General features: G+C 41.9%; 3 protein-coding genes across 8 annotated transcripts in view; 1 reads left to right on the top strand and 2 right to left on the bottom strand.

Annotated features, from left to right (window-relative positions):
* Window positions 1-1,794, bottom strand: part of LOC146428106 (uncharacterized) — a 73,255-nt gene extending 71,461 nt beyond the window's left edge. For all 5 annotated transcript variants that reach the window (XM_085080558.1, XM_085080559.1, XM_085080562.1 and 2 more), the window contains exons 1-4: window positions 1,765-1,794; window positions 1,115-1,168; window positions 583-747; window positions 252-362 (exon numbers count right to left, since the gene is read on the bottom strand). In XM_085080558.1, the coding sequence (XP_084936684.1) occupies window positions 252-362; window positions 583-747; window positions 1,115-1,168; window positions 1,765-1,776 (342 nt within the window). In that variant the 5' untranslated portion in view covers window positions 1,777-1,794. The remainder of the gene's footprint in view (window positions 1-251; window positions 363-582; window positions 748-1,114; window positions 1,169-1,764) is intronic.
* Window positions 1,795-3,594: 1,800 nt separating this feature from the next.
* LOC146428105 (gastrokine-1-like) lies at window positions 3,595-7,744 on the bottom strand. Its single transcript, XM_085080810.1, has 6 exons — window positions 7,701-7,744; window positions 6,400-6,453; window positions 5,718-5,837; window positions 5,155-5,262; window positions 4,199-4,340; window positions 3,595-3,870 (listed from the first exon to the last, which is right to left on the bottom strand). The coding sequence occupies exons 1-6, from the start codon at window positions 7,710-7,712 to the stop codon at window positions 3,803-3,805; spliced, it is 504 nt and encodes a 167-aa protein (XP_084936936.1). The 5' UTR covers window positions 7,713-7,744; the 3' UTR covers window positions 3,595-3,802.
* Window positions 7,745-11,978: 4,234 nt separating this feature from the next.
* GKN2 (gastrokine 2) lies at window positions 11,979-15,359 on the top strand. 2 transcript variants are annotated; one of them, XM_085080542.1, is made up of 6 exons: window positions 11,979-12,079; window positions 12,627-12,680; window positions 13,174-13,305; window positions 13,802-13,912; window positions 14,658-14,811; window positions 15,097-15,359. In XM_085080542.1, exons 1-6 carry the CDS (start codon window positions 12,068-12,070, stop codon window positions 15,186-15,188), a joined length of 555 nt encoding a protein of 184 aa, XP_084936668.1. In that variant the 5' UTR covers window positions 11,979-12,067; the 3' UTR covers window positions 15,189-15,359. The 2 variants fall into 2 exon arrangements, with proteins under 2 accessions (XP_084936668.1, XP_084936669.1); XM_085080543.1 differs by lacking the exon at window positions 11,979-12,079 and adding an exon at window positions 12,145-12,163.
* The last annotated feature ends 236 nt before the right edge of the window (window positions 15,360-15,595 follow it).

The raw sequence follows: 15,595 nt of genomic DNA, 5'->3' as shown, positions 1-15,595 counted from the left end.
GCAAGGGTTTGTCCGGCAGGCTGCAGAGCTCAACGTCCTCAAAGAAAGGGGAGATGGGGGAGGGAATGATGCAGCCCCTTTCTTCTTTTGGCAAAGCATTCCTAGGACAAATTCCCAATCTGCAGTACTGTGTAGAGAAAGGAGATCCTGCTGCTGGTGACAACCTCACCCTCTCCAGAAGGTAAAAGCACATTAACAAAGGGCCCGATGAAGTCCAGGCTCAGGACACTACTACTCCTTTGGAATCTTACCCTGCTCTCTTGTGCCAGTCGGGCCAGATTATCAAAGCTGGGCATCTCACTTCTGTTCATGATGGAAATGTAGCAGGTGTTCTGCTGCGTGACTTTGGTTGCAATGACGCCCTGTGGAATAAAATGAGCGAGCACTCACAATTCAGTTTTTTCCAACTGTTAATATTGGGACAAAGTCTGTATCAAAACAATAATTAATGCTGAGAATTTGTATTCCTAATATTTTACTTGAACTTTTCAAATACAGAAACCAGCTCCTTCCTTTGGCCAGGTCTATGAAAATCTAGTGTCCTTATTCACTTTGTGAGAAAGCACGCACTCTGGCACTCACCGTGTTGTAGTTCCAGACAGTTTTCCATGATAAATTTTTGCTCTTCTGCTCAATAATTGCCACCTGTGTTTGGCTATTGATCTTCACGCTTTGTGAGATACCAGTGATAGTTATATGGGTGTCTCCACCAAAGATGATTTGCTGGTTTTCATTTGTCTGCTGAGACTGGAAAACACAATGGAGCATTTTTAGATGGCCATATTAGTCAGTGTTTTCTTTAATGCTTTTTAAATATCCCTTCTGTTGTAGAAGAAATGTTGCCCCCACAATGTGCCAGCCGTGCTATCAGTATTTTCAAAAGGACCCACAATCAAGGCTGTGCCCTTTGCCAGAGGCTGTTAAGAATTCTTTTCATGGATTCCATGAATCCTTTGCTGCATCTGTCAGCTGTCATCTGGTGCATTTAGAGTTTGATCTGTGTGAGAAGATTTTAATTGTTTTCCTCCAAAGTGATGGGAAAAGAATCAAGGGTATCTCATGAACTAGGGAATACAGAGTAGATAAGCATGTGGAATTTGTTCACCATACTCACGAAATCAGCAAGGGCTGGAGTTAAGATAAGTCCAAGAAGGACTGCAGTCAAAATCTGAAAGGAAAATCAAATATCAAATGTAACTGCAGGTCTGTCTGATAAATCCCGTTGTGAGAATCCTCCTTCCCTTCTCCTAATCTGATGTTTAAGGGTCCTCCTTGGATCCTTTTTTGCTTTCATCCTGGGATTGCAATAGTGCCCTAAAAAGGAGTCACCCTTGCTTTACCCCAGCATGCTGCAAAGTAGACACATTTCACACTTGCTCTTCCAAGAGCTGAATCAGGAGTTGTTTCTCACACTTGTGCAGGAACACACAGGTATTTGACAAGATTGAGGAGAATTTCTTCTCCCTGGCGTTTCAGGGAAGGGGTTGATCCACTAGTGCATTGCTCCAGTTGTGCAAAAGCGTTGACAAAAATGGACATGGATTAGGCTTCCTATTTTCTGAATAATGTACAGCCAAGCTGTGAAAAAATCCTTACCTCATCAGCTCATTTGGGTAATAGGGGCTGAGTTACTCATTCTGGAGGAGCAAAATGTCCCCAGAGAAAGCCTTTGTGCTCTAGAAAGGCAGAAGCACTTCTGAGGGATAAGGGAATGGGTTTGAATCAAAGTTTCAGTTTATAAGGAAGAAAAGCATGCATACTCACAGGCAGATTCATCTTGACTGCAGAGCTGATGCTCCTGCAGGTAGAAAGAGCAATGTGAACCCTCCACCTTTTATATGTTTTCAGAATTTGCCATGGAAATGCTGATTGTTGCAATAAAATTATTTTGTCATTTGTTTCCCTGTCACATGCCCCATAAAATTATTTCCTGCTGTAACTATTTGATAAACATGGGGATTGTACTTTTGACCATTTTGACCTGCTGGAGTCTGATAGTTATCAAATAGGAATCCATTTGCAGTGAAAAATTAAATATGTTTATAGTATTTTCCTGACATGTAGTATTTACTTTTGAAAATTCAGTTTAAACTTAAGATCAGAGATATCCTTGGGCTTAAACAAAAATATAAAAAGCTTTGCATTTGACAAAATAAGTGAAAGCCTTTTTACCTTCCAAAATGCACTGTATGTTATCGGGTAGCCATAGCACCCACTAAAATATGGCAGTGAGGGCTGAGGCATCTGTGCCTCCATGGACTTGGCAGAGCAGCCCTGAGACATTTACACCTTTCCAGCTTTATTCATTTACGATTCCTGACAGATTTTTGCTCCTAAGTGCAGGAAGTTAAAGCAGTTTTGAGAGCAGCTGGGCCTTGCTGACAGTATTTACCTCTGCTGTTGGAATTGTGGCTTTAAGTGGGATGGTATTGCAGCAGGCATTGTCCCTGGCCAGAAGCATCTGCACACTGCTATTCCCTGCATGGAGACCAGGGAGGGTCTGGTTGGAGTGGGCAGAGGGTATCCCTGTTTGCCTGCGAGGCTGCCAGGCTCTTTGCGCTGTGCGGTGACCACAGGGCTGCAAGATCTGCACCACAGATCCTGCTCAGGCCACATCCCAGCTGCCTGGGAGCGTGTGGAATCATCATCTGTGACAGGGCTCCACGGCCCCCAGAGAGACATTCCCAGTGACTCCCAGTAGGATAAGGGAAGAGGGCTGTACCTCTGTTACCTCAAGGAAAATGCAATGCCAAGTTGGAAAAGGAGAGGAGAGTCTCTTCAGAAACCCCAGGCACGTCAGACAGGAACTTTTGTTTAAATACTGCAACCCTACGGTTGCTTTTCTTTGGAGGTGCTAAAATATTTTTGGGTGCAGTTTTGCTTTGGTTTTCATATCAGTTGACCCTTAGAGACCCCAAAAGGTTTTTCCTGACCAGAACAGGCTGTTGCATCCTTTCCTTAGAGTAACTGTGGGGTGTTCCTGAGTGGGTAAAGTGTCTCTTAGAGTAACTGCTTTCAAACAGCAAGGAAAGGGCCCCTGAGTGAGGAGGGAATGTGAAGATGTGGTGTTTTCTAGACAGACTCGAGTTAGTGATGTTTCAGATGAAGAAAGTAGGCTCAGTCTTTTTGCCTTACATTTGGCCTAACAACTGTTTTCAACCCCAGATTTCATTTAATACATTTCTTAATTCTGTTATTTGCAGTTCGATTTCTGGGCTGATCAGAGCAATAGTGCATCTGTCTGTTTGCAATTGGCCATATTGCATGGTACTATTTATTTTTAAAGTAAACCATTTCATATTGCATTACATTACTAAGTCTTACTATGTTAATTAGAAGTCAAAATAAAAATCAGTCATACTGATCTCATGTTATCTTAAATATGGTTAATGTAGTAGATGTTGCACTATTTTCTTCTTGAAATAATGAATAATTGCTCAAAGCAGCATTTATTTCCCAGCACTCTCCCTGGGAAATTGTACTGGAAGAGGTTTAAATGCCAAAACTGGTATTTTGAACCACCATTCTTTTGCCACTTGTCTTTGGATTCTTTCTGCTTTTTCAAAGGGTTTGTAAAAATACAGCACAGACCAATGTAGGTTGATGATAAATTTTACTGATACTCAACAACTTCCACACAGAGCAGAAGAAAGATAAATGATTGAAATTGAAATGATCAAGAGAAGATTATCATGGAGAAAATTCTTACTTATGGGTACACAATTCTATAAATTTTCTTCTGCACACTTTGTTAGGAATAACCACAGTAATAAGCAGGCAGTTCATTAATCTTAAATTTCAATCATGAAATATCTCGCTCTAAGAAGTTTGATCCTCTTAAGGAGTTTGATCCTCTTAAAAAGTTTGATCCTGAAAGAAAAGGGAAAACTGATTAGATTTGGACTGAGAAAATAAGAAAATAAAAATGCAGCTGAAATGCTTCCTACTAATTGCCTAAAAATTCCAGACTTATGTCAAGAACTAGAGCCCAGGACCTTCCTAAGAATGGCTGGGCTCCAGGTCATTGTACGCAGAAGAGTGATAGACCTGCTGCATTTCCTTATATATGTATACACTGATGTATAAAAAGTCATAGGACTTCAATAAGTGACATGCTCACCTTTGCTTGAATCTTTTTTTGTAATTCTGTTAACCTGTCCTTATTTTGGAACACAAAGGCTGTCAGTAGCAAACTCACCAGGAGCTGGGTAAGCAAGGTAGGAGGGAATTCCTCTGCACAGAGCTTGGATGCGTTTTCCAAATGGGCTCAAGCTTTGGAGTCTGAACCTTGAGATAATCATGCGATTCTCTCTGGGTGGCAATTGGTAAAGCCCAGGTCCCTGAGCATCAAACAAACCCAGAAAGCAGCATTTAGGGAAACCAAAACTGGAGTTCAGAACTGGGGATGAACATATCAAGAGCAGCCCTGCCGAGAAGGACTTGGGGCCTGGTGGGTGACAGGCAGGACATGCCCCATCAGTGTGCACCAACAGCCCAGAAACCCAACTGTGCTGGGCTGATCCCCAGCATTGGCAGCAGAGCAGGGGGGATTCTGCCCCTCCGCCGTGCTCAGGTGAGATCCCACCTGCAAAGCTACTCCAGCCCTGGGATCCCAGCACAGGAAGGACCTGGAGCTACTGAAGGGAGTCCAGAGGAGGCACCAGGATGATCAAAGGGATGGGGCAGCTCTGCTATAAGGAAAAGCTGAGATAATTGGAAGTGTTCATCCTGGAGAAGAGAAGCTTCGGGTGACCTAATTGTGGCCTTCCAGTACCTGAAGGGGCCAACAGGAGAGATGGGGCAAGACTATTTACAAGGGCTTGGAGTGAAAGGACAAGGGGAAATGGCTTCCCACTGCCAGAGGGCAGGGTTAAATGGGATACTAAGAAATTCTCTGTGAGGATGGTGAGGCCCTGACGCATGTTGCCAAGAGAAGTTGTGGTTGCCTCATCCCTGGAAGTGTCCAAGGCCAGGCTGAACAGTAATTGGGGTTATTTACGGGCAATGCAACTTTTGAATGAAATGTTAGAGTGAATCAGCCCTGCTGAGAAGGTTCTTTTCAGTTCTTGGAGACTTTTCTCCTGTGTGTGTACTAACAAGTGCTTTTCACTGACAATCAATAGGGTTTTGCTCCACTTTCATCCACCTTCCTACCTTGTCTCCTTGAGGTGGTGCAGGGAACCATTTGCCAAGCCAAAACCTCTTGCTTGTTGTAGCAATGATGCAGGTGTTCTTTGAAAACACTTTGGTTGCAACGTAGCCCTATTAAAATTAAATGAGAAACCCCTTTTTGTTGCCAACAGGAACAAAAGGAACTACAGGGAAAGAGAAGTGGATTGCTAGAGAGAGGCGCTGGTTAAAAGAAAAGCTTTCTACAATGCAAATAGTCATAAGGAAAGAAAAATATTGGTCCTTTCAATTATATTGTTTAGGTAAATATGTCACGGAGGCTGATGAGAGACTTTGGTAAAAGGTATTTGCCTCCTCCAGTAATGCCACGTGTATGATGTGGTCTCATGCTTAGGGCAGGTGAAGGAATTTGCTGCTGAAAAGCTCAGTGCAGCACACAGTACAGCAGAAACAGTGCCATGGCTGAAGGAGGATGTGTTTAAACATCTCTTCTAAAATATGATGAAGTTTTGTTGGAGCTTTGGTGTTTTTTAGAAAACGTTGGTCTCTTTCACCATTTTTCTTGTGCCATGGTGGCAGCTACTTACAGTCTTGAAGTCCCAGATGGTTTTCCAGGCCTCAGAGCCCTCCTTTGGGTTGGTGCTGACCCTGGTGTCAGAGTGGTCTGAGTTTTCACTGGGCTCCCCGCTAAAGTTTTCCTCCATGTTCTGATTTTTGGAAAAGATTAAAGGAGGTAAGGATTTAGCTTCCCAGATTCCCACTGGTGTTTCACTCAATAAAGCATTTGCTCTAGTAGCCACGTTTTGGAAAATTATTGCTCTTGGAGATCAGGTTAAAGGGGAGAAAATTTCTTGGCTCAGAATGAAGGCTGGGAAGCCTTTACTTTCTAAGTATATCAAAATAATGCTTTACTATTCTTTCCCCATCAGGATCTTGCTGGCACCAGATTATTTACAGCATTCTACTGTATCTTGTGGTCAGATCAACCATGTTAATACTTGTTGCTCTCCACACCATTATTTTCAGTGTTTATGTTCATCTCAGGACAGAATCTCCTGATTCCATGTATGGTAACTGTCTTTTTCCCTTAGTACAGCAAGCAAGGAAATAATTTCTTCGTTATCATAGAAAAATTAAAATGCCATTTTCTTCTAAATATCAGACTTAAAAATGCAGCTTCATTTCCAGAAACACATTTCTCAGAGGTACAAGCTAAAGCCAGTAGTTCCTGTGGCAGCAGTGAACAGCTATGTGTAGCTCTATACTTACGTAGTTGGCAAGAGCAGGAGCCAGGAAAACTCCAAGAAGAGAAGCAATCACAATCTGAAATGAAAATTTGAAATTCAAAACACTTGAACACCATGCTGCTTAGCTTGCATCAAATTATTTGCTGTCTTAAAATAATTTTGACTTTCTGTTTACTTTGTGTACTGGCTCAGCACTTTCTGAAGGGGGGACCAGCTGAAGAGGATTTAAATATGTAGGAGAATTAATCCTTGATGAGTTTACAGAACACATGCATAGAAATGGCTCTTAGCCCCAGCAGTGCACCTTGCCCGGCAGGAAGGTCATTGAAACACTGTGGGTTCTAAAACTTGCCCAGCCTCAGTTCAGTAACTCCTTGGAAAAAGGTACTCTGAAATATTTGCTTTGCAAAGCTGAGCTTTTCACCTCGAGCTTTTGATTTCAGACATAGATCAGATCTGAGAAATGTCCATTTGCACCTCTTGTGAAGAGTTGGAATACGAGTGCACAGTCCAGCTCTGTACTTGGAAAACAGCAGCAAGGGAACCTCAGTGTCCTCATAGTGACCTCCTCTTCTGAATACAAGACTAATAGTCTAAGGGTAGGCACAAGCATTTCTGTTCGGAAAATTGGGACATCAAACATTTGTTACCCATTCATAAATCTATAGACAAGAAGTCACATGCTTGCTGTTGCTCAGGTTTGTCCAAAATACTGCTGATCTCTTTTGGAGAGATTTCCTATTGCTATGATGAAAAATTCTTTTGGGATAACTATTGTAAACAATTATTTTCTTGAAGACAATCCCTCGAACATTGAATTGGTCCCAGATTTCATCTCCTTCAGAAGAGGATTTTGATGAAAAATGTCCAAGTCTGATGCAGAGTATTTGACAGTAATGCTTGAGAATTTTTCCTGCACTGATTTCAGGCTGCTCCAAATACCCCAGTGTCACTGTCCTGCACTTGAAATCTCTCATGTCTCATGCTCTCAGCAAACAGCTAAGCTCTAACTTTATGTGAATTGCCGAGACTCTTGATTTGCCTCTGAGTCATGAAGGAGAGAATATTGTCCTGTGGACATCTCCCGTGTGTGTGTCACCCCTGGAACAGAGCACTTCTCTCTTTCACGTTTGATTAGGCATGTGGAGTTCCATCCCTGCCAAAAGGGAGATTTCACCCCTGCAGTCCCCACCCTGTTGGCATTTTCACTCTGTGAGCCCTGCAGAAATCACTATGAGTTTGCTTGGTGCCAGGAAAAGCTCAAAACCATTTAAAAGCTGCCCTGCCATAAGAGTTTTATGAGAAAGTGATACGTATACTTACAGGGAACTTCATTTGGATGGTAGGCCAGGCCAGCTCTGCTGGTAATTGATGTGTACTCTTACGTTTTATACATAATACCCGAAAGTTAAATCTGAAAATAGGTTTACCTTATTGGCAGGTGCCCTGTGTTCACAGAAGCATGACGAGTTTCCTGGGGAAGCACTCTGATAAGAGGAGGCTTTGATAGCAGCCCGATTGAATTCATTGCATACAGGGAAATGAAAGAAAACTGGTCATGGTAAGTCCAATGTGTTTAACAGTAATGTTTAAATGTAAAAAAAAAAAGATAATCAGAAGCAGAGCAGATTCCCAGTAAACTTGTAGTGCTGCTTTGTGCCAATGTGGCAAAGGACTCAGCCTGCAGTTGGACCTATAAGCAAAACCACTGTGAGTGCTGAGGAGCTGCAGCAGTCTGACAGTGCTGTGAGCTGAGAGTTAGGCTTTTCCATCTGTTTCACATCCATTTTGCTCTTTGCTCAAGATGTCAAATATGGTGAATGAAAGTGAAAAACTACCAAGGGGAAAGATTTTTAGTTCATCTAATCAGACTAATTTGTGGATGCCAAATGGAGACAGGTTATGTCCTTAGCCTCCACGATACCAAATACACATAAAAGTCTTATTTTGTATGTAAAAATATCCTCTTACTAGCCTCTGGAAATTCTGTTAATTGAGCCCTTCTCAGAAAAGGCAAGAGAAACTGAGCTGTACTATCCTCATCCCTGCAGAATTATGAGCAGGGAGTTGGAAAGCAGTTTTGTCACTGTCTTCCAACAATCCAAGCCAACTTAGCCATTACAGAAATGCATCACACTTGTGGCCCTGAACATCCACATCTTCCACCAGCTTCTGCGTGCTTGAGTAGTTCATGTGGCAAACGCACAGCTCTAGTGGCAAAGGCTTTTGACACTAAGCACAGCTTACAAAACTAGTGACAACTGTAGAATAGCCAGGAAAAAGGGCAGGGAATGGGGCTTTGTCTGCATAAGGCCCTATTTTTTTTTTCCACTACCAGTTTGTCTCTGTGTCCTCTTTAACGCTCTGCTCAAGGCATTCTGTTTCCATAGTAAATTCTTTTATCACTCTTCAGCAACCTCCCAAGGGTAAGAAGCATTTCAGATTTCACCCTTTTCTCAAATTACTGTTTCATTTTGTGCACACACATTTTCATGTGCTTTTTGTGTTCCTTGCTGTCTAGCAAGAGTAAAACTGATGAAATTATTTCTGGTTTCATCCTTGAAGCTGGAGCTTGAGGTGTTTTCTTTTTTTAAATTATGGAATGTGCTTAGTTCTGCTTGACCTGTCCTTGAGCCAGAGTTTTCTAGGCTATGTCACCTGCCTTTATCTAGAGCATGGCATGCCCACCTGAGTGCAAATGGGAGCATGGAGAGTTATGTTGGTTTTTAGAGGTGTTGCTTCACTCTTTGCCTTTTCTCCCACTACCTGCTGACTCCCCGATAAAGTAAATATTTATGAAAAGTACCTGGAGAAAAACCCTGTGAGTCACCATGAGAGTTTACTGTGACCATATAATCTCACCATAACTTGATTGAATCCTCTCCTTCACATGTTTAAATTTCTTTTTACTAATCAGACTTGAACTGAAATGCTGTGATTTTACTTTTTAGTTGCTGCTCAAGGTTCTCCTGTTTTAGTGGATTAGTTTTAGTTTAGTTCAGTGTTTAGTTTTTCGTGGATGACAGTGTCAAATAATGGGTTAAATTCTTCTGGCAATTATATAAATTAAGAGTAATTTTGTAGCTTAGTAATGTTTCATCAGGATAACATAGAATGTATTTAAAACTATTTGACCTTACAAAAAAAAGAGAAATTTTTACTTGTGTGAAAATAAACATTGCTGTGTAGTAACACAATAATTATTCTTTTGCACATTTCTCACATTCCATTTTGTGCTGGCTTCCCTGATACAACCAACATGCCTGCAAGTGTAACAGTTGAGGAAAAAGTGATTTGATTTGAGGAAAGGTTTGAGAGACTTCAAGAGGTTTGAGAGATCAAAAGTACGGAAAGCACAGGGCTGACCTTGAGAATGTGGCATCATATGTTAAAAATGTTGAGTCCCCAGAGATCATGAGGTTGGTTCTAAACCTCATATTCATAGGAATTCCTGAGTTCTTTTGCTGACCTTCCTTTCCAAGCTTGTCCAGGATCTGCTTTCTGGCTGTCAGACATGGCTCCTGTGTCTTCACTGAGCCTCTTCAGGAGAGGAGCACCTGATTATAGACTAAGGGCTGATTTGAGAAAGAGACCATAAACTAGAGGTAGCAAGGTTCACCAAAGGGTTCTGAGTCACAGCTTAGTAAGCTAAACCTCCGCCTGAGGACTGGCCAAAGTGAAATTAGAGGGGTTTCAGCCCTTCTTAGGCAGCTCCTTCCTTCAGCTGCTTCCTATCAAAGGGTGCTTCTAGGACTCTGGTGCTTGGGTTCAAGCACATGTATGCTGATTTCAGGTGTGTTCCTGGGAGATGTGTGATGAACTCCAAAAAGTATGGCATGCCTATTGGAATATATCTAAGGCTTTGCCTGACACAACCAGCTCAGGCTGTGGACTCTTGCAATTGTGTTAATTAGTCAAATACTTTTGAGAAATTAACCTTTAATTGAAAAACGGTCTGATGGGATCAGCAGAGTTCAGTCAGTGCAATGCAAGGTGCAAATCGTGAGAATGTGGCTATTGTTGTAGTTCTCCTTCAGTAAATAACTCTTGGTCTCCCCTGCTGCTCAGCCCTCACCTATGCCTAAGCACAGCGATGCTGAGGAAAGCAGAGGCTGCCGCTTCTTGAGTGTTTTTCAAATGAAATGAGTCTATGACGGCATAATGACTGAAGAAAAGTTAAATTGGGCTTTCCCCTTAATGCATTTAGAACTTATTAAAACTTTTTTTTTAACTTGTGGTGTCTGAACCTTGTTATATTCCTGCTGTGAAATACCTACTTGACTGTCAAAATTTACTCTGAGTATTTCTGACATACCTGTTATCTTAGAAACAAAGAATCTTTTGAGAAGAAGGGACAGAGCCAGCTTTCAAGAGGAGTGCAACACCAACCTAATTAGTCTAACCGGGTTTATCAGAATTTGATATCTGTTTATGTGTTTTCTGATATATTGCTTAGCAGCACAGCATTGTTATACTTGAGATAACCTTTTCTCATGTGGACTTAGGTGGCATAGAGCAAATGTGTGCAGTTTCCTTTTTTTTTTTCCATTGAGGCCTGTTTGTTGAGAGATATTTCTGTACAAACTCCTTCACCTTTTTTCTGATAAGAGAAATTACAGAAATGTGTTTGCTATTAGTTTGAGTTCTTGTTTTATTAGGAGTGAACCAGCCTTGATTAAGACTTTCTAGTAGAAAGCAGAGTGTGATTCTTCCAGGCCCCAGCACTGGCTGGTGCAGAACAGCAGATGGGGAGGAGTCCAGGCAAGGTCACAGTCACCAGAGAGCACCAGAGAACATTCTCATGGCAATATTGTGGTCACTGGCATTTCCATAAAATGCAGAAATCAGTGGCAGCTTCAAAGAGGGAATCCCCATCCTGCTCCTTTTGTCTGTGACCTTGTGTGTACCATAGAGCCTCTGTATACTGAGAAGGCCAAAAATTCCCCAAGTTGTCTTGTGAAGCACAATTCTGTCACTAATTTCAGTGCATGTGCTCTGTGCATCGTGGGAACTGATCAAAAATGAACAGCACTTCTTGTTGAGAGTCCCTGCACACAAAATAGAATCATGGAATACCACAATGGTTTGGATTAGAAGGGACCTTAAAGATCATCCAGTTCCAACCCCCTGCCATGGGCAGGGTTGCCACTCACTATCAGGTTGCTAAGGGCCCAATCCAATATATGCAATGAAAGAAATGGCTGAAGAATTGGTCTGTCTGTTGGCTGACATGGAGGCCACCATGACACAGGTGTTTCTTCCCAATATTTCTCTGTAGACTATCAATCAAGCTGTTAAGGATTATATTTCAGAAGACAAAATGCAGTTTGTATGAATGAATAGCAGAGTTAAATCCCAATGTGATTTAATTCTGGATAATATACAGTTAAATATTTATAAAAATAGAACCAGCAAAACTAAAGTTTAAACCAGTGAATAATAGCCATTTGTAGAGTGATTGATTTACTGAGACTTACTGAGTACTTTAAATATATCAGGGTCCGGTTATCTGTGCCAACCCAAAATTCAGATAGGAGGCTTACGACATGTAGATATGGACTTGTTCAACTCATGAAGGAAAGTTCTGTCAAGTGTTTCCCACACCTCCAGCAAGATATAAAAGTTGAAGGTCTCTGGGATTTTCTTGCGTTCTTACTTTCTGCAGCCTCTTGTTCTCATCTGAAAGAAAAATGAAGAGATTTGTGAGTATCTCCATTTCTGTTGAACTTTTAATACTCTTAGTTCCTTATTTTTGAAAAGAAAGGGATAAAGAAGAAGATGCTCAAGTAAGTGGTACAATACAGTGGTACAATAATATGATCTGTGTGTTGTTTCTTTGGGTGGTTCAGAGGGAAACTTGCGTTTCTTGGATCAGTGAAGTCAGTGGAAGCCTCATTTGAGCAAAGAATGCAGAATTGGTTACACTTCAGATGGGGGATTTAGTTATGATTTAATAATTGCAGTTGTAGAGGCAAATCAAGAAGCAACATGGCATCTGAAAACTGAAGAAATTCAATGTTATTCTGCTTTTTCAGTTACAGCAAAGGAGAGCCTGACAGCAAAAACTTTACAATGAGGAATTGTAGTTGTTTTCAACTAATAGACATGCTAAATGGGTAACTTTTCAAACTGATGCTACAGCTCCTCCCCTCAGTTCATGGACTGGATTTTTTTATGGCACTCTCTGCTGTTTCTGCTGAGTGAGATTTTACATTATTCTGATTTACAAGATTCTGATTCCTTTTACAGACTGCAGTCCTCATTTGCCTGGGCATCTTTTGGGCTCAGACTTCTGCATTGGACGTAAGTAGAGTGATGAGTCTTGTCCTGCACATGAGCATTTAAAATGTGTTGGATCCCTGGGCAGGGTGAATAGAACAGGAAGAAAACCACAGAAAAATCTGAAACTAACAAGGTACTTATTGCCAAGTGTAGAGAAAAAGAGCTTCTGCCAGAGGTGACAGTGAAGCCAAAGAGGTGGTTCTGTGCTGGTGCAATGTAACAAGAAGTCAGGGGGACAGGGGTGCCCTAGCTCAACCAAACATTTGGAGACTGGTGCAGTCTCCTGCCAGTCCCTGCTGCTGGCCAGAATGACATGGGATGTCCCATGCAGTTTCTCCTCAGCCTGCAGGAGGGCCTGTTTGATAACTCATCTCCACCTCAAGAGCCTCCTAAGACTGCTCACAGGTTCTTAAGGGATTTAGTATTTACATAAAGCAGAAAGCATTGGGGGTTGTTGCACCTGCTGAAGATGGAAGTCAGATGATGAACAATGACTTTGTGCTTTTTACCAAAGACCTTTGTCCTGAGAGATCCTGTCAGCAACTATGTCACTGGAACAATGACCATCCACAATGAGGAGCACATCGTTGATGTCCATGTCCGTTCTGGCGTGTACTCCTCTGATACCATTTTTGACTACACACGTGTGAGTAAATCCAAGAGTCTGCCTCAAATTAATCCCTGAGGAAGTTTTTAAAATCAGAAATTATTTTAGTGTGTTCTCACCACATCACAAAGAAACACAGTTTCTTTGAAGTCTCCCATCACCTTTCCTCCTCCTTGGCCATCTACTTGTTTGTCCATATGGTGGGTCAGTTTAAAAGACTTGTAATGAAACCTGTGGTGGCAGTTCCTGGAAGTGAGGAGGTTGCTGACCTCCATGGGGCTGGAGGTGAGGATTGGCTGCCAGCACTCATGGGCAGCAAAAGTCTGTCAGAAATGATGCTTCCAGTCTTAGGGACAGGCACCAGGATTGGCTGATTCCATTCCCCAAAGATGACAAAGGAAATCCAATCATTCCACAGCAGCAACCTCTGCAGCCACTTGGTGTTTCTTCTAGTTTGCCTCAAAGAGTAGAGAGCATCAACTAATGTCAGTGTTAGCAATTTCTAATTATTTAACCTTAATTCTTTCCATTACAGGGGTATATTGCGACCAGGTTATTTTCACGAAATGCCTGCTTTATCATGAAAATAAAGCAGGAATACATCCCAGACCTGGAAGACATTGGACGTCTGGCTTTTGAGAGACAGGTGACTGTGTGGGGAACCTTTGCTGCTGGAAAGGAAGGGATGGGAGCAGTGTGGTGTGAGGGAAACCCTCCACTCTGCCCCTAAAACAGTTCAGGAATGACTTATGCTGTCTTAACAATGATGGAGCTGGAATCACAGCCCCCTTGCAGTTTTATAGGGGATTGTTGAGGTGTCTCAAGCTGTCTTGTCCTTGGAACTGATGTAATTTGACTATTTTGAGGTGATCACAATATAAGTTCAGGCAAACTTTCCCTCATTATCTTGCTGATATTTTGACCTTGACATAGCTTGAAATTTATTTTTTTTTCCCAGAAGAGAGTATAGAGATTGATTTACTTTGACCACATTTTGACTTCCCTATTCAGGCTGAGGTTTCAGAAGGAGACTGGAAGTATTACCTGGAGGTGAACTGGAACTCTGGCTCATTTTGTGCCAGCCCATCAGCTAATACCTAGTGAATTTTGTTACTGAATAGATTGACTGGGGGGTTTTTTGTTGGGTTTTTTTGGTTGGTTGGTTGGTTGGTTGGTTGGATGGTTGGTTGGTTGGTTGGTTGGTTGGGTTTTTTTTGGTTTTGGGGTTTTTTTGTTTGTTTGGGGGGTTTTTGAAGCCCCAGACTTCAACTTTGAACTTTTTTTTGTGAGGCAAAGGAAGGTGGCTTTAGGTTTGGGAATCTTCTCTACAGGTGTCCCAGCAGAGTGAAGCTAAAGCTACATTTCTGATGTGTCTAAGCTTTGCCTTTCAGACCATGAAGGACGTATACTCTCCGAATAATGTGTGGGCTCAGTTCCAAGCTGGCAGTTCCAGGCTGGGACGTTTCAAAGACTGGGTTCTCTATGGCAAACACATTGAAAAGCTCTGCACAGGGCTGCCTCTCTACCAGCTCGTAGCCACCGAACGTAAGTTACAAATCAGGACACTATGGTTCTTTCCCAGGGCACCTTCCTACCTTTTTAACCTAAATTCTCCTGGTACCCTGGTGCTGTACAAACATTTCTTCCCATTGAGTTACACCACAAATGTTTTGCACAGTTTTGAGACAGAGGCCTTGAATAGGACCATAACTGGGGATTGAGATTTGTGTATTTAAGACTTTTTTCCTAGTTGGATACAGGGACCTCATCTGATAATGAGATACTTATACTGATACTGATACCATCCTCATTCTCTTGGGGTTTTTTTAGCACTAGGGGATGTTGATGGCTGTGCCAGTGCCGGAATTCCAAGCATTTTGGGCTTTAAAATCTGTGAAGAGCTCATCGCAACTGGATCTTGACATTGCAGTTACAAGGAAATGCATGTTTCTTTGCATGTTTTAGTGATGGTAACCATGTTCTCCAGCTGGAACAGAACTTGGGTACAAAGCTCAACTTGCTCATCCAAAGCTTTGATGTATAACAAGCCTATGATATACAAATAAAGATAATGCTTTAATAAATAAATAAAATGCTTTGTTTTTTCATCCAAAATCAGAAAACAATTACAGTGGGCCTTACATTTCCCTTTCTTCCATTCCTATGCTGGGGCAGCAACATGGCCCAGGCATTGGTTTATGCTTCATAAAGTGAAGAAACAGAAACAGAATATATTTTTCCCGTGGAGAACTTCACTTTGGGATCAGCATCCAGGTGCTGGCTCACCTTATGTAGGATGGCTGGGGAGAGGGAGCAAACAGGTGAATGG

Source organism: Lichenostomus cassidix, chromosome 22 (genome assembly GCF_008360975.1).
Source record: "Lichenostomus cassidix isolate B80296 chromosome 22, HeHo_3.0, whole genome shotgun sequence".
NCBI lineage: Eukaryota > Metazoa > Chordata > Aves > Passeriformes > Meliphagidae > Lichenostomus > Lichenostomus cassidix.
The sequence above is the reverse complement of the archived record's forward strand: the minus strand, read 5'-3'. Positions and strand labels throughout refer to the sequence as shown.

What these genes read in the sequence shown, in the direction of transcription:
- LOC146428105 (XM_085080810.1), bottom strand. An exon ending in CCATCTGGGACTTCAAGACT is followed by an intron (nt 5,263 to 5,717) that starts GTAAGTAGCTGC and finishes TAATTTTAATAG; the next exon opens with GGCTACGTTGCAACCAAAGT. An exon ending in CCTTGCTTACCCAGCTCCTG is followed by an intron (nt 3,871 to 4,198) that starts GTGAGTTTGCTA and finishes CTTTTCTTTCAG; the next exon opens with GATCAAACTTTTTAAGAGGA.
- GKN2 (XM_085080542.1), top strand. An exon ending in GTCTGGCTTTTGAGAGACAG is followed by an intron (nt 13,913 to 14,657) that starts GTGACTGTGTGG and finishes TTTGCCTTTCAG; the next exon opens with ACCATGAAGGACGTATACTC. An exon ending in CCAGCTCGTAGCCACCGAAC is followed by an intron (nt 14,812 to 15,096) that starts GTAAGTTACAAA and finishes GGGTTTTTTTAG; the next exon opens with CACTAGGGGATGTTGATGGC.